The 27,547-nt window shown below is 36.8% G+C and overlaps 1 protein-coding gene across 1 annotated transcript; it reads right to left on the reverse strand.

Annotated features, from left to right (window-relative positions):
* Positions 1 to 392: 392 nt before the first annotated feature.
* On the reverse strand, positions 393 to 26,572 carry TMEM156 (transmembrane protein 156). Its single transcript, XM_066185617.1, is given in 7 exon segments — positions 393 to 1,790; positions 9,962 to 10,062; positions 14,504 to 14,608; positions 17,659 to 17,766; positions 19,844 to 20,092; positions 21,810 to 22,091; positions 26,398 to 26,572. Coding segments are annotated over 6 exon segments (1,017 nt in total). The 3' UTR covers positions 393 to 1,790; positions 9,962 to 9,964.
* Positions 26,573 to 27,547: the final 975 nt, after the last annotated feature.

Consider the following 27,547-nt stretch of genomic DNA (forward strand, 5'->3'; position numbering starts at 1 on the left):
GGAAAAGCCTGTAAGAGCCTTTTGGGTTTGTTTTTTTTGTTCGTTTATGGCATTCTTAAAGGTAACTTTGAAGATGGAACCTTCCAGGGTGGTAAAACCAAACGCTTGGAGAGCCATGGGAGAACTGTGGTTAATGAAATAGCAAATCATAGGAGAAAGAAAATTATGTTGGGGTCACAAGAAGCAGGGCTGCTCCTGTCAAGATCTCTGGATTACTGAAGGGGAAAAGTGATAAATATCTTGAATCACTTGAAGCATTTAAACACCAACAAAAATGGCCTTAGCAACTCTGTAGTGATTTGAGACAAATATGTCTCTTAATCTGTAAGTTGCTTTCTATAATAATAAGAAAAAACAACCAAGAAGCAAATTGTGAGAGGTTTACTTTATAGGTTGTATTTAAAACTCTGCTTCTGAAAAGCTCATTAAAAACTCTACTTCTGAAAAACTCTGCTTCTGAGAAGCTTAGTTGTTACCACAGACAAACAATAAAAAGCCCCCAAATCAAGAAAGTATTTTTCTCTTATTTTTTTAATAAGATGTTAAAATAAAAAGCAATATAAACAAATGCTTCAGACTTATCCAACGAAATACAAAAAATTCCATATGCCCTCAAATCATTCAGAAGCTAATGTTCACAACTATTCCTATTAAATCTGAAGTGCTCAGTGTAGACTGGAAAATGCAATTTCAGAAAGCTTCAGGAGGGAAAGGCTATATAAATGTAAGGAATGGAGGTAATGAAGTATTAACTGGATGCTAAATTGCTGCCTATCATGTTTGCAATGGGCAGTTTACAATCTGTTCGTCCTGATGGATTTAGCACAAGGGAGCCTGAAGTCCTGGCAGTTTCTGTCTCTGCCTAGTAATTGATGGCTGAGCTGTACCCACAAATCATGTGTTAGCACGGAAGGAGTTTGGGACCCTGCTCAGCCCAAACAGCTCCACTGCACTCGGAGCAGTAGGAAATGGAAAGTAAGGAAAAGTTCCAAGAGATAGTAAGTCAGAATGCTAATGACCCAAGCTAGAACAAAGGATGGAAATGCAATTTCTCAAAAAGTACAAACCCATTTTATGTCCTAATGAGTTATTAAAAACCTGTAATAAGGATTTTGTGATCTGAAACCAAATTAGTATTTTTCCACATTTTTTTCTTTATCCATTAAGATATTGCACAAATTATGATGGTCTTTCTGGTTTACTGCAGAAACTAACATGCTTGCTGCAGAATTATTTTCTTCTGTAGTACTTTGGCCGCCCTTCTCAACAGCCAGAAACTGTATCTTTTAGGCATCTTAGTCATCTAGAGCATTAAGTAGGTTGAAAATTGTGCTCATTCCATGAAAGTAGAGGATAATTCCTAGGTTTATACAGACTTTTTATCCTACGGAATATATAAAAATAAATTTCTGCCCTGATAAAAAAAGGTAATTATCACAAGGATTATCTCTCAACCATATATATAAGTATGAATCCTGAACAAACAGGAAATAGATGTGAAATCTATCCTCTCCTATCCAAGTTGTTTACGCAGAAAAACTTGTTCGTCCATCATTCATATTTTCTTAATACCAGGAATTATGATGGAAAATGCCAAGTAATTACAATACATTACAATACCAAATAATTATGATGACAAAAAATGAGGCTTGTCAACTAAAATGCATAATTGGCATTCCCATGAAAAGATGGTAACATAGCTCCACAAACTGGAAATGGGGAGGCTTTCTTCTGTGGTGCATGATGTGTCTTCTTTCATCCAGAGGTGCTGGTATTTCATAGGGTGATGCCTGAAACTAAAGAAAATAGTATCAGAAAAGAATGAGGAGATTAATTTAGTCTTCTCTAATTTATCTCGTCATAATTTTCTCTTTCACAGTAATGAATTCTCCTCTTTATTACAAAAGAAAACAACATTGTAAACAAAAGGCAGACAAAATAGATGATGCACATCAGATTGGAGCGAAAGACTGAGGCTGATACCTGACAGCTGAGTGTGATACAGGAACATGAGCAAGGCACACCAGGCCTTACCCACTTCCAGGGAATCTGGCAGTGGAGTGGTGGGCAGAGCCTGAAACGTTCATCTCATCCACCTAGCTGAAGTGCTCTTCTGTGCCCAACTGTATTTCCCATTCTATACTGCTACATGGCAGGACAAATTTGGAAATAATGAAATGAAAGCAGCTTTTTCCACATTCACAAGTGAAATGCTTCTCACTAACCATCAATGACACTTTCAAATTTGGATTGCAGCTCCGAGAGCTCACAGATTCCAATCAAGCTTATCTTACTTTTTAGGGAACTGTACAATGCTGAGGGAGGGGAAGAGGGAGGTGGAGTGGAAGTAGAGGATTTCTGTACTTCTAACTTGCACACTGAGTGAAAAAGCAAATATAGCTTGTCACCCATTCTGGTAGCTCCCATAGCTGCAGGCCGGATTACAACATCTGTCTACATTTTCTTTTACATGATAGGAACTGGGTTCAGAAGTGTTCCTTGGCTGTGAAATTGTACTGGAGGCAGCAGCTGCCTAAGTGAGTTAGAAAATGACAAGTGTAGGCAGGATATACTGCATCAAAAATTTATGCCAGCTAATGGAGCAGTGGGTTTAAACAGCCTGCACAGTGCCCCTTATAGTCCAGTTCTGCCAGCAAGCAGGAGTGCTTCCCATGGAAACTCTCAGTGTCTCATTTGGAAAGAAATACATCCTGGCATGCATTTAGTGCAGGACCCAGTAATTGTGCCAAGTACCCTGAAATGTGCTCAGCAATCTGATTCTGTGAGCTCTTCTGTGCTGAGAGGAGTTGTCATTTTAATGTACGATTAAGACTGGAATCTCTTACAGAAGCAGAAACAGGAGGAATTACCTTTCATGATGTTTATAAAATAAATACATAATTGAGTGCGTACAGTTCTGAAAACAATTTAAAGCTGCATGAGGGCGTAGAATCATAGTTATCAACAAGAATTATGGTGTAAAAAATGAAGTCTATCAAAAATGGCCAACCCACAAAGCCAGTAGGTAAGTACTAGTAGGAACTTCTCCCTTCAGCACCTTCACTCCAAATTTTATGATGACTTCAATGACAGTACTATCACTTCAGAGCACTGAAATTATGCTTTTCAGAAAAACTGTCAAAAGGATAATTGGAAGGATCCCAGCAATTTAAAATCACACCTACTGTTCTTCACAAATACTTGCATGAAAGCAGTTTAACTATAATCTTCCTCTCACTCCTGAGCTCACTCATAACATGCCTTTGCTAGAATGTCTTATGAGTTTCTCTGTTTTCTCTGCATAATTTCTATCTTCTGTTGTTTGTGTGGGTGCCTTGCTTAAAGACAGATGAGAGAGAGATTCTTTTAAATATGAAAACATTTTTGTCAAGCCACAATCACATAAGGAAAACAGGCAAAGAATATTTTTAGTTGCACTTGCTGTTTGTGCTACTAAGTTCAGCAAGGATGGCATTTAAAGCCCTCTTCAGGAAGGCAGCACCGGCGTGAGCCAAAGCCCAGGTAATACTCTAGGTATACCTGCACTAAAATTGCCTGGCAGTAGACTGGGACATGCACAATCAAATTTCTGATTTCCTATGGGAGTGTTTCACTAGAAAACAAGGATGGTGATGATGATCTGAATATTGCTGGAGAAGAGTCAGCCTCTCATAAACTTGTTGATTTCTTGTGCCAACCCTTGCACCCACAGGGGGTTTCATGCCTACATGCTTCTCAGACTGTAAGAGAGGAAAGGGATGCATCAAATTCTTCCATTTTACAATTTCTTTGACAGAGGTTTTCATCTTTTTAGCCATACACCATGTGTTGTCCCTGCCAGTTACCTGTCATCTACTTCATATTCCAGTTTTGTAATCCATTTCACCTGAAGATACGATCGTGCCTTGAATTCTATATTCACTGGATACCAACCTGTCGTCTTTAACTGTACAGCTACACTGTCACTCAGAAAGAAGTGAAGCTCCTTATGTGTTCAAGAATCTCAAAGCTCTTCACAAAGACAGATGGCCAAAGGCAGTGTACTAAAAATCAGTGTATTAAAAATCATTGACAGTTGCTTATGTAGAACTTTCATTAGCTTTTATGCAGCCTTTGACATGTCTAGCAGTTTTATTTAAAGAATTAGTGGAATGTAGGATACCAAGATTATTTTATCGTGTCCTTGGGGCATTGATTGATGCAGTAAATAAAATGTTTGGGTAATAGTGACCAGTTTGTGTGAATTTGATCTAGCATCATCTAAGCATAACACTGGGCACTTTCAAGGAAGAAAAAAAAAAAAGTTCACAGCAGTTGGCTTTAAGACACTGAGTTTTTCAGCTCTCTCTTTCTCTTTCTCTCTCTCTCTCTTTCTTTCTTTCTCTTTCCTCATAAAGTGGCAGCACTTCATCCAAGAACTTTCAGGTCTCTATGTGTCTCTAATTCCTCCAAACAGAACACTGTTCTGTCCTGAGTCATTCATGAAATCTATTAATGCCTGAGAGCCCCTTAATTTTGGAGGGGAGGTTTACATTCTCCATTCCAAGGGAGACTACTGCCTTACTTATCTGACACCTGTCTTTCCGAACCAAGACACCCACTTTAATTTCTTACTTCAGTTATTCTTTGCCCCCACTCTTTAGGGAATAGCCATTGAATCAAGCACTTTCAGAAATGTTAGTCCTCATGGTTTCTCAAAGCATATATGCATCACACAGCATTTTACAGCAGCTGAAAATAATAGTTCACGCAAGTAACGTTCTTAAAGTTAAAAGTACTGGCGAATGCAAGTAAAGCTTTGTTAAAAGCACTATGCAATCTCTGTGTTAGCTGAGGATAAACAGTTCTTTCTTACCACCATGCAAATTAGTGAGGAGGTGTCATTAGGAGGGACAGCCCTGAATGCAAATATATGCCCTGAATAAAATGTTCATGCTTCCAATCTAAATAAAATTAGGGTAATTAATGTCACAACCTTCTGACAGCACTATGGAAATACATTGACAGCTGTCATATGTTGTCCTGGTTCTGGCCAGGACAGAGTTAATATTTTGCTGGAGCTGTGAGGCAATGAGCCTGGATCTGTGTGGGCATGGTTAGGAGATTATTCTATACCACCTCAGGTCATTGCCGGGAGCAGGGATAAGGGACTCTTGCTTCCAAGGAGAAGGGTTTTCCTTGCAGTTGGGAGAAAATGTGGTGGGGAAGAGCCTGTCAGTATTGTCCCAGGCTTTCCATGTAATTTGTTTCCTTGCCTATACCTTTTGTTATTTTCTTATCTCATTGCTGTTTCCACTAAATTGCTTGTATCTCAAGCCATGATCTTTTGCCTTTTGTGCTTCCAGTTGGAGGGGAGGGGAAGCGAGCTGCAGTGTGGTTTGGAAAATACCATTCCTAAACCACGACATAGGTAAAGTGTGTTTCAACACTTGAAGGACATGGCTCATTCATTTTTTCCAGGACAGTTGCTAATATGGTAGTTTAATGAAAGATGGCAGAAACGGGGGATTCTTACTTTTGGTATTCAAGTGTAGTTGTAATAGTTACTGTGAAAATACACAAAGACATTAAGTGATCTATGCTGAAAACATTCACCTTTGGCAAAGACACAACTGCAGAAGTTGGTACATTTTTTATTAGCTAAATTAGCTATCAGTGCAATAGCGAATAACAAAGCATTTGGGTGCATTTCTGTGTGCACACAGATAGATAGATACACCACACAGTTGGATCTAAGTATATTGGTAAACATAGCAACACATGTACAGTCATATGTTTGTCAATATATTTACAATTTATAATCGATAGTATTGTCTTAAATCTAAAGACTTTAAAATACATTTATAGAAAGAAATGTCTTTTTCTTGACATAAAAATCAAAACAGCAGAAAATTGCAATGTGTAATTGATTGATCATTGATAACTCTCTCAATCTCTTAGCAAGAGCAATACTTTACTGTTGGAGAGTGGAGCAACAAGCAAAGAATAGGCAAATAGGTCTCTCCTGACCATTCCCGTGGCTAAAACCAATGTTTTTCAGCCTTTCATCTTCCAATGTGTTGTGTTAAGGGCGACTGCTGAGGCCATCAGCAGGTTCTCCAGCTCATTAGCTATAATGGTCGTGATCAGAGTGATCCTTGCTTTTACATTTCCTCCCCCTCACAACTGCTGTTACACCTACCACAGCTGCTGCGTAGGTAGTCTCCTGACAGAGAAATCAAACACTCAGTGCTATGGTTAATGATTTCTCTGAGTGCAGCTCCAGCTGGCTGAAGATGAGGAAAAGTATAACTCATCTTGCCTGTCTGATTCAAGGCAGGCATTGAGGTAACTCTTACCAACCAGACAGAAGCCAGGTTTGAGGCAGGGAAGAGCAGTATCCCCAGTGGAGCTCTCTCAGGTTTCTGGCTCTGCCTAGAACCCTTCCTTATTTGAGGCTCTTGTATCAGTGGTCTGAAATGCACACACTTCAGGGAAGCAACTGTCAGTGATACAAAGATGAGGAGTGTGATCAAGAAACTCCCTGGTACATACTTCTCATCTCCACCCCACCTCCTCCTTCAGAGAAAAACCCACACTTTATCAAGCTGATGTAGTCTAGAACTGTCTTTGGCAATTCTGGGAATTTGATTATTTTTGCTTTCTTCCTGCTCCGTACTTAGCTTTCATGTGCAGTACTTGTAACACAGCTTCTCCCTGTTGAGTGAACGAGTGTTTAGCAGCATTCTAGAGACTTCACAGAGACAAACCCAGCACTCATGCGAAAAGCAAATCACCATTTCCTTCCCCCACCTCAGTTACCACGAGCACTCGTCACTAGCAAGCTTTCCTGGAACTGAGGCACCCACAGACACAAACAGTAATGACCTGCATCTGACCTTATCAGATAAGAAAGGAGGGGGGGGGGGGGGGAGGTTTGCAGGAAGTAAAGCAAAATTAAAGCAGAAAGTGCTTTTTATTATTTTCACAGAGTATTTAGCTCTGAGACATTATTCCTTTAAGAAATGTATTCAAAACAAAACATGATGAAAGGCAAAACCTACATCGAAGTTTCTGCAGCCACATCATTTAATAATATTTCCACACAATGTCATGTAACATTACAATTTACAATGTATTCTGCATTATTCCCACATATCACATCTGGATTTCACCTCACTGCCAGCTGTCCCTCTGATAGGAAGACTATCTGGAAAAGCAAGCCTGCTTCTGTACGGCACTGAAGAAGATTTTTGGACTTTCTCAAGATATCTGATCTTTTTTCTTTCAGTCATTCACACAGAGATTAAGAAAAGGGAATAATTGATCCCAAAGTGTTCTGGATCTCACATATTGTCTCACAGAGCAACCAAAAATCTGAAAAGCTGTTCCATCTCTTCTTTCTATCCTTTATTTCCTAATAGTTAAGGTAACAAAAGCAAAATGTCACTCCAACAGTTACTCCCACCTCTAGCAACACAAAAGGTAGATTTGTATGGGAATGAGCCATGATTTTTCCCCCTGCTTCTAAAAGATGGGTTTTAGGTGAATGCAACATCCTGGAAGAAGAATTAAAAGAATTTACAAAGCATAGTAATGATCAGCTGTAATACTGTATAAATGAAGGCACTGAATACAGGTGAGCACCTGCATAGCAGCATGTCCTATCTCAACCTTAGAAAAGTATTATTTTTAAACCAAGAGTAAAAAAACCAATTAAGTTGGGCAGGTGTCGCAGGCACGACACGAAAGAATGACACCATCCGGTTGAGAAGTGATGAGCAAAAGAACGTTTATTATGATTTGGGGTTTATATAAGGTTTGGAAATTGTTCAGGGATTGGGGGACGAGAAGAGCACCTCTTTGACCCCAGTGGTCAACTTGGAAGTTTATCAATTTGTCCTTCCTCTTGGAAGGAATGTTGTTTACAAAACATTAGTTTTTGTTTATCTTACAATTTGTGAGAAAACTCCAGTAGAAATGAAAACAGCCAGAAGGTTGAAAATCAGGGCGACAGGCAGGTACCTGGCAGACATGGATATGGTGAAGTTACAGGTTTGTCTGAGAGACAGTTGATGGATACCAGAAAAATAAATGGTGTAGTACTGAAGTGTCTGGGAGGAATCCCTGCAGAAAAAGAAGAAAGCTGCCCTACAGAAAGGCTAACTGGAAAACACCTGCTCAGTCAGAAACTGAGCACAAGTGGCAAACGGCTGAACTCAGATGATCTGAGAACTGCTCTCAGTTATGTCACGGAGTTACCAAGTCATGTTATCTCTGTGTCTCCTGATAGCCTCATTTTAAAATAGTAATAACAACAGCTTCTCACCTTTGTAAGTCTTCACAAGATCTATGGATGACAACCACTTAAGCAGTATTTTTTATAACTATAATATACTATCCTATAACCCAACTAGTCTCATTCAAACACTAAAAAATTACCTAGCTTAGTTATTCATGTACTATGGAATTACCTCATCCTCTGTCAGTAAAGGTATTCAAAATTTTTTCTTTAGCTCTGTTCTCAAGGTACAATTTCATCCTCATGGTTCCACATGAAGCACAAAAATCAAACTGCTCTTCAGTACATTATTTTTTTAACACAATAAAAAGATAGCATGACATGTGTAGTGGTTTGAAAGCAAAACAAGTGAGAGGCTTCAAGTCAGAAATACAATTTAATAGGAAAAAAGGGGAAAAAAAAAAGGTAAAATAAAACAAATGCAATATTACAAAAGACCACTGACAGAGTCAGAACACAACCTGAGCAGGGTGATGGAAGCAGTCCAGATGAGGTGGTCTTCCTGAAGTAGCAATCCTGTAGAAGAGTCTAGTAACTCTCATCCTCTGGGGATCCAGTGGGTAAGGCTGCTTGTACTGACCCAAATCCCAGATTATATCCAGGTGGGAATGCTTGGTTCCTCCCTCTGGGCAGAGCATCTCACAATGGGATGATGAGTCATGCAGGGGGTCCCTGATGGCCCATTATACAGAGATAACTCCTAGAGGGGGTTATCCATGAGTCATGGGCAAGGCATTTGATGGGCCATTAGCAGAAGATAGCCCTGAGGGAGGGGGCCCAGGAGGAGCACTGCTCCAACAATTGGATTCAACAGTTCATGAAGATGGTGATAGAATATTTTGTGCACATCCTACACTACAACCCAGGACAACATGATATTGAGTTTCCAATAAAACTCCATCCAATTTAAGTAGAAATATAAAAGAAGGACCTCCTTAAAGTTCTAACCTAAAAAAGTTCACCATATACAATAATATCACGCATGCAGGTAGCCATCACCTGCTCTATGCACTTGAAATATTAGTCTGTATTACTTAGTCAAGTCGCAGCTGTTCTTTTTCTAAACATTACAAGTATTTTCAGGAAAAGGTATCTCTTACTGCACATTTCTATGAAGATTTGTTTTCTTGCATCTGGAGTTCCTGAAACAATTACTGCAGCACAGTTTTCTTACATCTGGAGTTCCTGGAACAATTACTGCAGCACAGTGGCTGCAGAAAGTGAGGACTGGGAGATCAGTTTTAGTTCTGAACAGAAACCAGTTTCTCATCATTCCTTCTGACTGGTGTAAGAACAACAGAGTGATCAATTTCTCTTGCTTGAGGAATTTCATAAAGAAGCTAGGTATTTCAATTCAGAGATCATTTGCAAATTGCTTTTTTCCTCTGCCCTTGTCAGAAACAAATGTCAGCACAATGCTGAAGTCTAGGACACAATATTTTACAGAGACACACTGGGTTTATTAGGCTAACACATATGATTATAGATCACTTTTGGTAGCAGAAGTAAAACTGACTCTCTTTTCATGCCACCTAGCTCTCACAGAACAAATTATCCAGTTTTTCATCTCATACACTTGGCTAGAAGAAGTAAGAATTTGTTTTGTGCAGATATCCACTCTATTAATTCTAAATATATGAGGAAAACCAGAATAATCAGGGTTGTAAGATGTTTACTTACCTTCTACAGCTGATCCACATGACAATGCTCTTGTTCAGGAATTGCAGGCAGTATGTTTGTGGTCTGTGCAGGAAGTGGAATCTCTTGTTTGCTGGTTTTCACTATTGAAAGTTAAAATAATTTTTATCCATATTATTAACAGCAAACATATCTGCAGAATGTTGGACTTGCATATGGAAGTTTGAAAATAATTGCGACCTATTTGAACACAAGACAGAGATGGACAGTACTGAAAGTACTAACCATGTTTTGTATTTAACCTCCTCTGAATACTAGTAGGACTACAATGTGCTGATTTTAAGTCTCCCTGGGAGGCAGCTTCAAGGTAAGCAAATTAATTTGTGTGAAAAAAATTGTGAATATATTGTAGTGAAAATCCAAAGCATGCGAATTTGAGGTTATATAAGAGTTCCCCAAAATACAAACCCCTCCATTTGGCCAGTTAAGCAGAAACAATGGAAATTTAGAAAAATTCCTGACTCATTTTCCCATAAGGGCCACACAGATTGCCACAGGCACATGTGGTGTGGCCTCAGCTCACATGCTATACACACAGGGAGAGCTCCTGGGTATCACCCAGTTGTCAACAAAGATGACAGCATACCCCTCAGAAGCGGGAAGGGGTGAGGTGATGCCTTTAGCACACAGATCCTGATACAGTATCTCAGTGGAATACAGATAAGGAAATGCAGAGATAGCATTGTCAGGCAAATGCACACAGAGTTGTTTATCCAATGCATTTTTCAAAGAACTGCTGTAGAACACAAATAATATTTTGACTCCAGGTCCATCTTGTCCCTGACTATCCATTACTTCTGTAAACCTACAAATGGGTTTCAACTGAGTTGACAACAAGAGGATAAACAGTGCCACTTATATCTAGCTATGTTTATTCTCCACTGACTACATCATTTGGAATTCTCTCTTCACAAATGCAATTAAAAAGTAGAGTTTGGATCTTGGCACTTAAGCAGCTGAATATGAAAAGCAAAGTCAAAATAAAACTGGGGTAGTTTAACAAAAATAACAATTAATCTTGTTTCACCCTTAGGATGAATCTGGAGAGAATGGGAATATAGGCTAATGTCCCCTTCAGTATCAGTGTTCTACATACATGCAAACTGAGTAGAGAAAAAGTCGTTTGTACATCAGTGCTCTACGGAAAGCATACAGGGGCTATAAAAACTTCCCAAAAAGTACCTGCATCCTATAGATTTTTATCCTTTTTATCTAAAAAAAGTTTTTAAAGCTCCAAAATGGTAATAAGGCTTCACAATTTTCTCGGATATGTTGCATTTCAGAAACATTTAAGTCTGTGTTAAATATTGAATACTATGAGAAGCTTTGCTTTTGCCAGCATTATTAATGTAAGTTGCAGAGGGAAAGATAATTATTCAGCTATGTCAGGAACTGAGGGAGACCACCAAATAGGTGATGTTTCAGTTAGCCAAGATTAAACAAATTTCACACATCTTATGCCACATTCAAAATAGAATAAAAATAAACAAGGAATGTCATTCTTTCTCCAGGAAAAGAAAGTCTAAATGGGAATTTATAGTGATAAGATTCTAGTAATATAAATTCTCACTTAAGTATAACCCATCTAATTATATTAATGAATCTTCCAGACCCTACTAAGCAGTTTCAGCTTAGCTATTAAATGCCCTGATTTATGCAATCTCATTCCTCTACAATTTTTTTTTTAACAATATCACATACGGTTCACACACACTGGCCTGCTCCCAACAAGAATATCTTTTTTTTAAGATACACCTGCATGAGAATAACTACAGTTATTCTTAGTTATACTTAGTCAGTTACTAGTAATAGTCAGTTACTATACTTAGTCAGTTACTAGTAATAGAAGAGGTACCAAAGTGGTTTAGGGAAAATGGGCTAAGGAAGAGGAGTAACAGCAGGGTAAGTATAACTTTCTTCCCTTTATCTGCATCAGAGACTGATTTAAGCAGTAAGCTGCAAATGTCAATTCAGCAGTTTCTATCTGAGTTCTTTTAAAGCTCTGTGGGGAATACATTCCAGTCCTTCTAATTGCTATTATTAATTTATTAAGCTGTTCTACAACCTCTTCTACTGCTTCTTCAATTTAAGAAAGCTCTTCAAAGAAATTCTTGCAATAAAATTCTCTTATGTGGGAATGTCACTAAGATTCTCTGTAGTAAATGCAAAGGAAGGAAGTGGCTTCAAAGGGTTATTTCCTATGTGTTATTACTATCAAGTTCTATTAGATGAAAATGCTCTGTGTCTGGAAATACAGCTCAGTCACTTAAAGAATACTTACTTCTTGCACTAAAAAAAAAGTACCCTCTCTTCTTTCCCTTGTCTTGTGGATACATTTAAGGGCAACTCTGTTTTGACAGTTCATACCATTTAAGGGACAGGTATTATACATAAATGCAATGGCAGGACCAGCTCCTAAGTCTAGAAAATGTGCTTTGTACAAGACATGGTCTAGTGTCTTTTTTAGCTGAACACCCCAGACAATGTTTAGTCAACATTTATGACCAGAATGCTATAAAGCTCCTCACTACATGTGCTTAATCCTTTGCAGTACTGTGAATTTGGAAGGTTGTAAATTTAATCCTTCCCTAGAGAACATGCTATACATTTTCCCCACTCTCCTCTGGTCACTGGGCTTAATGACAATGATTCATGGATATGAAGCCACTAACAGTTCCACAAAACTAATATCCATGCTGTAAATTACCTTTTTGTAGGACCACAGTGACATAAAGCCAGTAATTTACTGTGCTTCCTAAGAATTCACTCCCATTCTCGAAGTATAGGCTTCCTTCTTTTTCTTCCCTTATAATTTCTTAACTTCAAATAACCTTTTAGTAGTACCTATACATCTTTTCATCTATATGATGTATTATCACATCCTCGCAAGTACTCATTACCATGTTTCCAGGGTGACTGTATTTTCTTCAGTGGATGTCAATGGTTTTTTTCGAGATTACAACCTATTCCCTAATTATAATGAAAATATTGTCAAGGGCTGACAACAAAGTCATCTGTAGCTATTTATAATCCATTATCATGGTAGCAAATCCTAAGCTTAGAAACTGTGGAAAGAATAAACTCTTCATATTGATTTGATTCCACTTTAAATTATATTGGTGTAAACTGTGAAATTGATTGGATTGACTGAAATTATGGTGTGTGAAACCAAGGAATTTTATATTAAAATAAACCCCATTATAGCAGTTCATGCAACTAAGCACCTTTCTGGGTTACATGTATTGATTGTAGTGGGAGGCACTTAAAAGTGAGAATGACAGACCAATAAGGGATTCCTATTCTCTCCAATATAATCTAGCGAAACCAGATTTGAATTTCCATAAGACCACATCAAAAATGCCTTGGATATACAACATTAAAAATGCCATTCTGAACATGTGATAAAACAGGTATGGTATTAGTGAAGCTACTCAAGACAATAGATGTCAGAAAAGTAATTCCTTTCCTGCAGAATGAAAATAACACGCTCATAAATATATCTGAGAGGTGGCCAGTGCTTTAAGAGCAAGAAGCATAAATTGTACTCACAGGAGAGTTCAGACAGACAAGAAGCTATTCACTCTTTTCTAGGTAAAATTGAAATGCCATGAAATACTGAGTTGTAGACATAAATTACTGAGTCTCCTCTTACTCCCGAAGAACTAAGAAGACAAAAAGCAAAGTACTTAAGACTAGCCAAATTTAAAACCATTTTTTTCATTTGCTTGCTTTGTATTTTTGTTGTTTTGAAGGTTAGTTTGCCATTCAGAGCTATTATTCTATATTTTCATGTTAATCTTTTTAAAATATAGCTCCCTTCACAAAACCGAAGTCCTTGAAATTTATTAAAACATTTTATTCTTTGAGCAATGTCGGTAACACTCACAGTAACAACTGGTAATTGGCACTCACACAGATATTTGTTGCCAAATTCAGTTTTCTAGAATCCAAACTTTGAGTTTAGCCATGCCATTTAGTTTATCTGTGCTAAAAAAACCTACACTCTCTGAAGACTATAATTTTTTACCTATCTGAAACTCAAAAAATTGCATTTGGTGGGAATTTGACCCTAGAAATAGGCTATGAAATGCCAGCAAAGCCATTTTTTGAGTCCTGCTACAGTCATTCATTCCACGCTCTGGTAGCAAATTTTATCAAAAGTCACAAACACATAGAGCATACATACACGTGTACATCTATGTATACTTTTCATACACACACAAAGCACTCAGCTGCCAAGCCTCAAAACTGCACACAACATGAGCAAAAATTTTAAAAATTCAAAGTCATTTTGAAGAAGCTTTCCTACATGATATATATATTTCTTATAGTTTTGTTGTAAGATTTATTTCTTTATAATAAAAAAGTGTTTCCTTAACATAAACCAGATCAAATTTCGGTAGGACCAAGGTAACTCTGAAACAAACCCGAAGCATCTCTTGACAGGAAAGTCTTAAAAAGTCTTTCTTGACTTTCTCATGCCTCGAGATTTGTTAGATTTTGTTTTACTTTTATATTACTTACCAGGAAGAGGATGAATTTTAGTAGCAGATACAGTTCTTCTTGCATGCCCGGAACCCTTTCTTCTTAAAACAGTAGAAACTGATGTTGCTGCTCTGCATTTATAATCTGCTTTAAACAAAATGTGTTAGCATCAGCCCTGATTAGAAGGAAAGCTTGTAAACCCCTTATTATTAAACTGTTGAACACCTTGGAATGTGTTCAAAAAATCAGGAAGGCATTGGAATAAGGTGATGAGGAAAACCAAGGGCCAGATAATTTGTGTTTTCCTGAATGAAATTTTCTAGAAATTTCATTCAAGTTTGTCCCTTTCAAATCATTACTTGCTTTTTTCTAGCCTGTGTACCTTGAACAAATTTTGGAAGGATATCAAGAAAAGTACATGTTTCAGTACAGGTTTGGACTCTCACTGCTGACAGTGGAGTAGGAAGGATGGAGTGTACTGGCATCCTAGGAAGCTGACAGATTCCTTGCTAGTGTGGGGTGTTCATCTTGGAAAGCACAGTCTGAGAGCAAGCTCCACACCACTGGCAAAGCTAGAGCTGGACTGGGCACCTCCAGCTGTTCCTCAGCACCCAGTTCATAAACTCTCAGTCTTTCCATCCTTCTGCTGCTCTCTAAACGCTGTGCTCTCAGTGGATTTATTGCAGACAGTTGTGCAGCTGTTGTGGTTAGCCCTGTTCAGCAGTGACTGTAGTCCAGGGCTCAGACAGCTTCTGGTGACAGGCTCGCTCCAATTCTATGTAACAGAATTTATTTTTATCTTTTTCCTTTGAGAACACTAAGAAATTCATGAAGTTAAAATTATTTAGGTCATGAATTTTTTTTTATGAATAGCCAGTGGAGATTTAAATTGCTGAAGCCTCAAGCATGCACTGTAACAGTTAATGTCAAAGGAAGCACTGGAAGTGTTTGTGAGACAGGGGCGGAAGGGAAAAGGCAAAACAATCAATTTCTAGTTTAGGGCCTTTGTCATGGATTGATTGTAACCTCCACCAAGTTTATTTCCATATTTTATTTTATGCACTCATGAAAATAGCTTAATGATTCAGAGAGACTCAGAGTCTACCTAGCAGCATATCTTGCAAGGTCTCAAGAGGAAATGAGTAATTCCACATTTCTTAACAGCTTTCAGTGGTGCTCAGAAATGAAGAGGAAAAACTACTAACTGAATTACGGCTGGAAAAATTCATAACAACTGTTTTAGGAACATAGTTATGTTCTGCTCTCTTCTTTGAGCACCACTGATAAAAATTAGTATATAGACTTGCAATGAAAGGTGACATCTTTATATATATACATAAACTTAAGTTTTATTTTTTATGCACTTGTCTTTTTATCAGTAACATAATGATGTTGGTTATAATGTTATATATTATAAATATAACTCATAAACCCACTTTTCCTCAATTAGCAGAAAATGTATCTTTGATGCTAGTAAGTAATTAGAAGCCTCAAAAGGGCATCTTTTCCTCCCTGTTTGTGTTCATGATGATTCTGAAAACTTGAATTTAATAAAAAAGTTATACCTTTAAGAATAAAGGTACTAAATCATTAATCATCACTACTTAACAGTTATCATCAATCATCACTACTTACAGTTCTACATTAAAAATAAAATGTTATGACTCAAAGCATAGAAAATCAGAGACATGACATTTATAAGTCATTTTCAAATTACAAATAAAAGTTCTTTAAATTAGAGCACTTAATAGTCCACTTATAAAGTCCTAATTTACGCTTTGTGGGGTTTTATATACATGAAATAGTTCTCAGAAACTGGTTCTAGCAATGAGTAAAATATCATGTATTTTAGGAGTTCCTTTCATTGGGGCAGGGAGGGTACAAACTTGACATCTCAAACAATTATTTTGCTTATTCATTAAAAATACACGCATAAAGTATTTACACTATGCAAAAAAGGCACAGAAATATTTTGTGTGTGGGCACTATTCTTCCTTCTGTTCGCTTATGATTAAAGCTAAACTTCTATTGCTCCTTCATTACAAAAGTATCTGTGCATACAGTAAGAATGGTCAGGGGACTGGATATGGCTTATTATTTGTTTTACTACCCCTGTGACCAGGGTCTCCTTTCAGCACCTCTGAACTACAGGGGGAATGGACACCTGCCTGGGAATAGCAACTAAATGATGGTTGTCTGGAGGCTTTCTGCCCGCTCAGGGCTGATGCAAGCAAAACACCTCTAGAAACTGCTGTGAAAAGCACCTAGGGGTTATTCCCTCCGGTAACAGCTTAAGTAACATTCTTTTCACAATGAGGAAAGGTGATGTGCTCCTGGTATCACCTTCCTCTGACTTGGCAGGAGAAACAAGGACCAGCAGCTGACCAGCGGTCAGTTTTCTGTACTGTTTTTGTGCAGAGGACTTTATCTTGATTTCTCAAAGGTCTCAAGCTCAGGGTACTCCTACAATTTTATTCTTGTTTTATTCATTGTATATTGCTAGAGAAAATACTGTAAATCTGATTTCAGCTTGTATCCCAAGAGAAGAGCCTGTCTTGGCTGAAGTAATATTGTAAAAACAATTGTTTCAGTCTCTGAACTAATGGCAGGCTCTGTCATAGCAAAGTTAATGGTATCTGGGTTTAATTCAGCTCTGGGCTTAAGACGGTGCTCCTTGGTTGTACTTCATGGGATTACACCACCAATGAATTTGAATAGCCAGTTTTTAGGACAGACAGATGAGTGCATATCTCCTCAAATCTCTCCTGTAATTTTTCCTGTCACCTAAATTAATCCTCTTCAGGAAGGAAAGGGTATTTCAATTAATTTATAAATGTCATTGGCATTTCTGCTTAAAAACTTCCACAAAGTTTAACATAAATGTTCCATCTACTGAAATCAATGTGAAACCAGAAGTTCCTGTCACTAAGCCACCAATCATCTATGAAAACCCCCCCATTTAATTTGCCATCAACAAGCTTGGATTTGCATCCACAATTTTTGCATTCAAAGAGGTGAGAGGTGATACTATCAATCATCTGAGTACTTCAGTCAGTCTCCAGGAAGCTTTTAACATTTGACAATCAAAATATCAGTATCTGAGCTACAGTAATAACAGTTTTGTTACTATAAATTAATATATGTTTACATGCATAGAAATTTAAATTCATGCGGATTAACTTTTCGTTACTTACAGTTCTGTTTATTTTCTTGGACTATTTTGTAGATGACAATTGAAACAGTAAACACAAAAACTACTGAAATCATAGTGAGCCAAGTGATCTTCGTCATACACATCGGATCTGTCCATAAAATGTACAAGAGAGAAAATTAGGCAGCAAATCACTGGCAGCAGAAAAAAAGCAGAATATTCCATCTTGGTAGGTTTCTGGATTGTCCTATCCCCACAGATTAAGAGAGAAAAAAAAATAGAGAGAGAGATGATGCCTTTTTTTTTCAGCCTTCTCTGGTTTTTGATGTTAGATTTCCTGTCTAGAATTTAGTTTAAATTTTGCCTCTATTTTTATATCTATATCTATATATCTCCCCACAGCTGAAATAGGTACAGATGACTAATTGAATGAAAACTTTTCAACTCAGCCAATGAAAATGCTTCAAAGATCAACATTCGTATTTAAGGTAGAACAAGGGTAATACATGTCCCCTCTGTCTGGACAGAGCATGGAAGGGTTTGGTCTGCTGTCCAACATTGGCCTATACTGTCATTCTTAACTTCCTCGTCCATCTTCATATATGAGAGATGGCAAGATTCTACATATAGAAATTTTCTTATAAAAAGGTGAGGAAATGCCACCAACAGGAGCCCTCTGGGAAGACCTTTAAAGTTGCTGTGAGGGAGAATTGCATGGGACTGGATGCAGGAGGTAGGCTGCTCTTTTGGATAACAGCTGCTGCAGAAATGCACCCACATTCCACAGGGATTTAGTTCAATAACTAGTACAAGTCAGGACTATATACAACAAAGGAACGATCTGGAGAACTTTTCCCTCTGGTTGTTTGAATGGCCTTTCAAACTTCTTTGGCAGCTGCATGTTGATACATACCTTAGCACTGTCAAATAACTGTTTTAAAAAACAGCTCTGTTACTGTGACTCATGAAAAACCAAATTACACCCTGTAGCCAAACTACTGTTTCCCTTTCCCTGACTTAGAAAAATATAATTAGACTTACTCCGACTTCCTTTGTCCCTTCTCCATCAAGAACTCATGAAGCAAATGCCAATGACCCCATGGTTCATTCCTTCTAATTTAGAACTAAAAATATCTTTTATACAGTAATCTAGGCTCCTTTTAAACAGAGCACTCTACCCCATTTTGCAGTGGCTTGTAATGACTTGATTATCAGCCATGCTTAGTACAAGCCCTGAGCATCTCTTTACCTGTTTTGAAGTAAAGAGAAAAAGAGAACGTATTGTTAATTTTCGTTGCTAATATGAGATTACTACTATCCAGGTAAATCAGTATTAGCAAAGGGTGGTTAGTTCATAGTATTGACTCATGTTAGAGGGGCAAGTTACAAATTATGCTCCTCTTATGGCTAGACACACTTATTAAAAAAAAACCCAAACAAACAAAAAAACCAAAACAATCTTAAACTGCCCTTTCTTCTCTAGGATTTTCCCTGGAATTCTTTAACATACATTAATCCAACTCTAAAAAACCATTTTTTCCAGCAAAGGTACAGCATCATTTGCCATGCAAAACCAAATGTATGCAATAATTCAGCAATTTCTAAATGACAAGTGTTGCATATAGACAGAATGGAAGCCCTGACCATGGTCAGGCAATCAGACAAAACACTCTTGCAGCACAAAGAGAAATATAAAAAGCTGAAGGTTGTCCTCTGGGAAAACTAAGCTTAGTTCAGCTGAAAATTTATCTTTTAAGCATACTGTAGTGAGGGTATATAGTAGGCTATTGGAGTACAACCTTAGAATGGTCAAATCTATCCCCTGGTTCTTTTCCCACTGCAGTTAACAGAGATTTTTAAATTTACCTCCAAGACAACAGGGTTATGCCATTGTAAGGAAAGAGAAAATTATAGTTCCAGGTTTTGTCACATGCAATACGTGAGACTGTTGCTGCTAAGCAAAAAACAATGTACATACCTTTATTTTGCTGTATTTCTTCTAGGAAAAAAGGGCACAGCTAAATCTGCTTTAAATCAGTATAAAAATCATCAGTTGTCTACTATGTATTGTTTTTTAATAAGGGATGTTCAAAATTTTATTCTCTTCTTGTGAAATATTTAAATATTTTCAAATGGTTGCTGGAAGCAGAGAACTACCTACCTGAGATTTTTTGCAAGATTATATTGTTTCTAGTTTGATTTCCATTCTGACTCTCCTTTGTACTTACATTCCATGTAAGACTTCAGTTGCAGTGAAATATTTATACAGTCGTTTTGGTCTTCCATCATTGCCAAGAGGCAAGAATGATTCAATTGTTCATCAGCTGCATTTCGTCCTCCCACTATAGAATTGTTGATGTAGATTTCCATCAGGTAGTTCGTATTATGCTCCACTTCTTTCTTGGAAACCGTGGTGAAATTAAAATATTTATAAAAATATGTAACATTTTCTTTTTTCACTTCAAGAGAGCCTTTTGCTTTTGGAAATAAAAATGAAAACAAACATGTTATACAAGTGGGAGACCAAGAGACAACTCTCAAAAAGAACTGAATTCTCTGTCTCATTTGCAAAAACATAAAGGTTTCTGCATCACTGACTATTAAAAAGATGGATAAATGCATACCGCGTAAAGTTACTCCGAACAGATCTGAAGAGCATTGATTATCTATACTTTTTCCCCTTTTTTGCTTTACTATCACCTTTTTGTTGTTGTTTTTTGTTGTTAGTTGTCAAAGACAACAGGCAAAAATCAGGCTATGGGAAGGATAGAACCCAGGTAGAAGCCATATGATGCTAGAGATTTGAAGTGTGCACATTGTTTATCTGCTATCAGTTGCAGGAGGCCCTTGCTTCGCTTCAAACCACAAAAGCTGTGAAACTTGTGCTATGTTTACAAGAAACAGGTGAGACATTGTCAAAAGTGTTAGTTGTACAGGTATAACTGAGAACAGAGATTTTCCATATAAAAGTTTTTATTTTTCATACTTGTTAAGACAGCTATTTTGTAATAAAGAAAATATGTGGTTGGAAAAGAACTGAATTTCTTCTATTCAGGACTTGGACTATTGCCCCTGTTGCTGACAATGTTAGAAAGAGGTATCCTCATCCCCAAAGATTTCCAGATATTTGTAAGTGTAAATGGCACAGAAGGCATGTGCTGCTACTGCTCTGAAAAGATGTGGGTATTGCTACTAATGCCTTAAGTTCTAGCTTTCATGTTTTTCAGATTCTGTGCTGCCTAGGTGTGTTCTGAGCCGCGTATGAAGTGTTAGTAAGTTCTCCTCACAGAGTAGGTAGACAAAACAAATCCTTTTTCTACTGAAGACCAAGGACAACAAGTACAAGTTTCAGGCCCAAAAGCATAAATAATGGTGGACTGAAGAGAGAAACAAGAAGGATGAGACCTCACAACCTGAATCTGTAATTGGACAATTAAACCCCAATATGCAAATGGACGAAAACTTAGTGTGAGACCTCGTGACCAGTAATCCACTTTTGTCACCATTTTAAGTCCATCTTGGGTGTAGCCCTGGCCAGGCTCTTGGAACTACCCAAAGTGTATCCTTAAAGGCCTTTTAATAAATATCTACTTTATTCTCTGGCTCTCTCCAGTCCATGTTCGAGGTCAGCCTTCCCACAGGCATCACTAGCTCTCCTCTGTAGTGCTGTGCCATTCCTTACTCAGTGCTGCTTTCTATAAAACATATAAGGCCATTTCTGATACTACACAATTGTAGATAATGTAGACTACAAACACAAAAATGGTTATTTCTTACATAGCTGCCATTGGAATAGTTACCTACTGAATTAGTTCTTCAGATACTTGCTCATAACTATCTTCATAATGCCAGCAATCTACATGTAGAGTTCCCCAATGGCATTTAAAAGCAAATTCAGCTTGAAAATTTGTCAGAAAGTACAACTCCTTAGAAATAAATTAAGTACTTTAGAAAATACTTGCTACCAACATGTTTCACTGACAGCCAGGAATGAATGCCACTGAGAATCTGGCACAAAATATGCATTTTCCAGATATGCAAAGCAAAGCTCAGACCCCCATTGTTCATAGACTTCATTGTGAAGACCATAGAGAACTAGGAGCATATAATTTTCTTCTAAGTACCAAATAAAAACTTGTCTTTTATTTTGTAATTACCTACTTCAAAATCAAGTATTTCCCTTATCCTACTTACTTTTTTTAGCTATTGACCCTGATCCTTGATGATCAACATTCACATCCCTTTTGGATTCACACTCTCTCTGTTTAGGGTGGGACTGTTGTTCCCTCCAGGATAACTGGCAAATACATGGAATATTTTGGAAATTGGAATTATTTACAAGGACCTTCAGCAAAATAGTCTGGTTTTCTCTTCTTTGTTGCACTGATCTTTTGTAAGAATTGTTAAAAGTACAAAGTGGAAACGTGGTGTTACTTGATGAACAGGTATCCATGCATGACACCATTACAGTGTTAGCTGTAAAAGAAAGAGTGCTATATTAGTCAGACAATCAGACAGGACACATGGATGATATATGCATAGAAGCATCATGTAGTGGATATTCCAACCATCTTATGATGAAATGCACTTTTTTTTTTTTTTCTTGAGAGTTATGACAAGATGTCAAATGCATCAAATGTAAGAGAAAGCAAGCACAGCTTCCCACAACCCAGATGCTGAATTTTATTTGCTGAATTGTATTAAAACTCTTGTAATAGTAACTGGAATTTCTGGTGGTATCTAGTCACATTCCTGTTTCAAAGCTGCTCCAATTTGACTGTTCTTCAAAAGAAGAGAAAACTTGTTTGGAGAGGGAACTGAGCCCTGGAACAGTGCAGTTGCAACACTCCAGTGCAATTATGTTGTAAAATAGCTATAAACAAAATAGAAGCTTTCTTTCCAAATGACATTGAAACCACAGATTGAAAAAAAAACTAGAAATGCTGCTGAATCCTCCAGCCACACCCTTCACACTCTTTTATATTCAGTCAACAAACATGGATTTTAATTATGACCTTTGGGGTTGGTATTCAGAGTCATATTTCAGTATCAAATTACTATAGCTAGAGTACATTAATGCAGTTCTGGCAAGCAGCAAAAACCAAAAAGTTATAAATAAGTGTGATTTGTCTTCCACATTACAATAGAGCTTTATCATGCAAATTTTTACTCATGTTAACTTTGAACTACTTTTTCAGCATACAAAAAATCAAGAATAATAAAAAAATTGTGTGACCTCAACATTAAATATATATTTATGAATAACCACTTCCCAGATCTGATGCAGCACTAACCTACAGTTTTATAGCTATGTTTCCAATTCTAGTAGTACCCTTGCATCTCTATAAAGGGAAAATTTTGTATATAACTCCCATTATGAGCAACTGGAGCAATATGATCACAAATCCTTATGTACAGAGAACAAAATATAGCCTTTAGTTCCTCCAGTGCTCAGCTACGCTCTGACGGCTTCAACAGGCCACCTGTGCTCATAGAGCAGCAGGCTGACCTCAGAAATGGTTCAGTAAGAGATTCCAGACAGGATACAGAAATAAAATCCAAACTCCAATGTCAAAGTCAATTATCTTCTCTTTACTCACACTACATCAGAGAGTCATAAACTCCTTATAAAACATAATAAATTGAAATGTAAAACACACAGGTAAGAAAAAGTTAATTTTTATGTAAAAAGGAAAAACTCAGACAAAATTTAGGGCTTGATCTTTCCCTGAGGCAAGACAAAGTATTCTTCTTGAAATGCTTACAATCTGACCCACATAAGAGGTCATGGAGCAGGCTTCTGAGATCAAATTCTTCCACCTGAAAGAGGCATTTTGTATAGAACTTGTCTGTGGAGATGAGCCAGGAGCAAAAATTGAATTCCTACTCTGCTTTCATGGCAAGCCATGGCATCTGGGCAACCAGTCTAAAACCAATGCTACAGCTTTCAGTGGCAATTAATCATAATTCCCTAACATATCTTTTTCACCAAGAAATCTGTACATGGACTTGGGAATCTGCTGACTGGACTGTGACAGACATCTATGTTCAGCACTGCAAAGTCCATTTTGAACTTCACAAATGGCTAAACAGATTCCAGCGCTGCCTGTGAGTCACCTTGTGGGTGTGTAAAAGGCATGTTATCTGAGTGGAAAAGGTGTGAATGTTGTTGAGTTAGGGAGAGTGCTTACCAACCTCTTGAAAGGTCTCTACTGAGAAAGCCAATCAAATGATTCTTTTGTTCCATGTCACAGGTCTGTGGCTTTTCTAAGGAAGGATGTAGATTGTTGAACACTTGAAGGAAGGCCACAACAACACTACACTTTCCCAGTGGATTACATGGCAGACAGAGAGACATCCCATACTCATTGCTCCTTACTGCAGGACTGGGAAGCCCCTCCCAAATGTAAACATCACTCTACAGATGTGGGAAGGGTTTTGTGAAGTCTGAACACAGGCAGCCTGAATAGTTAAAAAGGATTGCTGAGAAGAAACTGTACAAATAACCTGAGAAAACTGTTTTATATTCAAAGGCCTGCAATCACATGCTTATGTTAGGAAGTTCTGAGATTATTAAATTCTTTTATAAAACCTCTATTTACAGGGTGGTTTTCCAGATAAAATCCAAATCCATGAAAATGAAATTTTTCACAGGGAAGATTACAATTTGTAAAAAACTTGTTTCCCATTAAGAAAATCACAAATATTTCACTTTGCATGGGCTCTTTTCCACTTGATCTGCGGTATTCTGTTTTAAGTCAGAGCAGCAGTGTATGCAGTTGCATTTTTTATCACTTCCTTATGGAGGCTGTAGTCACCACTTAACATTGTAGAGATGCAAACCTACAGTACAAGCTGGGGAATACCCAACTGATAGATTAAAGGAGATCCACACCATCAAGTAGCAGGAGCCAAGGGATAGGACTGGAATTGAAAACATCAGACCCCAAAAGGATAACCTCCTATCTAACTCACTGTAATTTAAAGGTTCAATGACTCGTAACCGAACAAGTGGGTTGCTTTACAAATAAAAAGGAAACATTTCATTTCTGGTAATGCTGAACTGTATTCTTTATTAAAAAATTTAAAGGCTTTTTTTTTTTTTTTAACAAATTGATTTCCCCCTAAATTTTTTGTTTAAGAAGAAATTTCCATTTTTATTCCCTCTCCAGAATGAACATAAATGCTGGAACTTCCCCTGGCATAAGATATCCAGGAATTAGGAACTTTCTGCCATTTGTTTAGGAACTCGCAGAAGAAGAGCCAGTGATTATATTTCACATCTCAAAGATTTCCAACAACTCTGTCTGTTGAAGCCTCATGGTGTAACCAGCAATTTGAACCATTTACATAAAATTCTGTACATTTTAGGTTTGTCACAAAATCTGAAATAAAACTGCTTTTCAACAGAAGGTTTTTGATAAACCAGAGACCCAAAAATCTAGGAGATTTTGAGAAAATTTTTCAACATATTTACTTTCTAATGTAGTTCAGACATCATTACACAGTCTGTTATATAGTAATTTAGTTTTTAAAGCATCCCAAATGTAGCAATAATTCTAATTTTTCCAAATATAAATCTGTCTTGCTCCAACTATAATTCTGTTCTGCACGTGTATTTCACAATCTTATTTTAGACATGCTGTGATTAAGACAGAATTGAAGTGATCACACTGTTGCAGCCTAAAGCATGGCCAATAAGAGCAATCTAGAAAAATTATCATGGAAAAATGTAATTATTCTTTGATGTTTGACACAATGGTTAATGTTTTCTTCTGGTAATAGTCCTGTAATTGTTTATTTGCATAATCTGTGCTACAAATACTTTGTTTACTTCTGCATGGAGGTAAAACATTAATTATTCCAACAGCTTAAACTGAATTATAAATGTTATGGTATTCAAAACTTATGACAGCCTACCAAGTTTGTTCATTTATAAACTATAAAAATCTATACATTATATTCCAATTACTGGTATGTCCATTCTTCATCATTAATAAAAAAAAAAAAAAGTAAGTTACCTAACCTGGATATTTTGATACTCATTTTTTCCAGAAAATTATATGCTTGATAAAGATATTATGATATGATGCCTGAGAATACACTCTTTGTCAAAGGGATGGTTTTTATCATAATACTTATTTATTCAAAAGCTTTCTTAGGAATGGATGTGACAAAACTATTTTAAAATTAATTTACTCATGAACTTTCAAAAAACAATGAACGAATAACTTATTCACATGCGTAATTTGCACTTATCCTAAATCCAGTATCAACATTTAGGATCACAAAGAAGCATTTGGCATTCATGCTACAAGATTTGCTTTACTCAGTTACATCTATTCTGCTCTACTTTCTGTCAGGTTACTACTGCATAACTCTTTCACAGACAGCATCTCATTACCAGAGAGTAATTATACAAAGTTTTACAGCATTTAAGTATAAAAACTTCTAAAAAGCCTTTTTTGAAGACACAAACACCTGGTATAAGAGAACATGAGCACTTTAACTACTTTCTTCATGATTAAGACAGTAAAAATACAGTTACATGGAAATAGTTACCAAAAAAATTGCAGTGTATGTAAATGAATTACAAACTCATTTCAAATTACCACATATAATTAACTCTGTTTGTAAAAAGTCTAACAAAAAGAACCAATATCCTTTGCAAATTCCACATGTGTACAGCCTTCTAACTATTACTTTTAGGAAAGCACATGCCAACTTTTCAATTGCTGACTTCAGAATAAATGAAAGGTTATTTTAAAAGATGATCACTCACCTTCATGGATTTTGAAAAATTCAGGTAAACACAAAATAAACACGGTAATTATTCCTAGTGCTAACCTGAAGACTACTGGTTTTCTCAAAAGTAAGAACATGTCACTGAAGCACTCCCATCTACCATAGTGATGGTAACTTCCTTCCTGGTTTAGCTTTTAACTTAGTGCAGCCATTATGCAAAACAACATCTATTCATTTCCTTTTCTTATAAAGACTTCCCTTCTTACTTCTTACTACATTAACTTGCAGAAAGCCACAGTCTGTTCTTACATGGGCATAGATGAGGCTGATTCATTCAAATATGCTCAAGATAAAATTAATGTACCACAATGACAATTTTAAAAAAAGGCAACTATTTTATATGTTTGTGGTAGTTTTGCTTTAAGAACCCCTTAATAACCACTTTCAAATACCTGCTAAACATTAAATCAATTGTCTTTGTGGAAGAATTTTGTTCTCCTGTGGCCAAGAAAATTTTTTAAAAATGAGTCAGACCCTCATTATAAAAATGAGTCAGAACCACGAGTCAGTTAGAGGGATTTTATTGTTTTATTTATATAAATTTGCATGGGTCTAGGTGGAAGATAATGTTATGTAATAGAGAACCTTTCAGACTTTAATAGACTATTGATTTGATCATTACAATCTTAAGTTTTTGATCTGGCAATCAGTGATATACTAAGTACAATGAACTGAGGATGAGTTGTTCATGTCATTGCTGTATTCTTAAAAGATGGCAGATGTGTTGCCAATCTGTCAAATGTCAGTTTGCATTTTACTATTCCTTACACCACAAGAAGGCTGGATAGAGCCATTGCTATTTCTGTACATCATAGTCACAATTTTTCAGCTAAACTTTCCAGTTAAAAGTGAACTATTTAATTTTGAGAACCACCATGATATTCTATAAATTTTTCTTATAGATGAGACTGCAAAGAACATTTCTGAAATGTTCTGAATAAAAGTACTCTGAATAATGCATGTGTAAAAACAAACAAATTGACTCAAATATAGAGTAACACAGTATAAAAGATTTCATTAATGCAGAATGATGTCTTCTGAAGTATTTTTCCCACTAGCCATTAAATATTGAGTACTACCCAAATGAAGTAATACTGTTGAAATTAAAATAAGAAATGCCCTACAAA

This window comes from Chamaea fasciata, unplaced genomic scaffold, assembly GCF_029207755.1.
Source record: "Chamaea fasciata isolate MVZ Bird 193981 ecotype frontalis unplaced genomic scaffold, bChaFas1.0.hap1 SCAF_6, whole genome shotgun sequence".
Taxonomy (NCBI): Eukaryota; Metazoa; Chordata; class Aves; order Passeriformes; family Sylviidae; genus Chamaea; species Chamaea fasciata.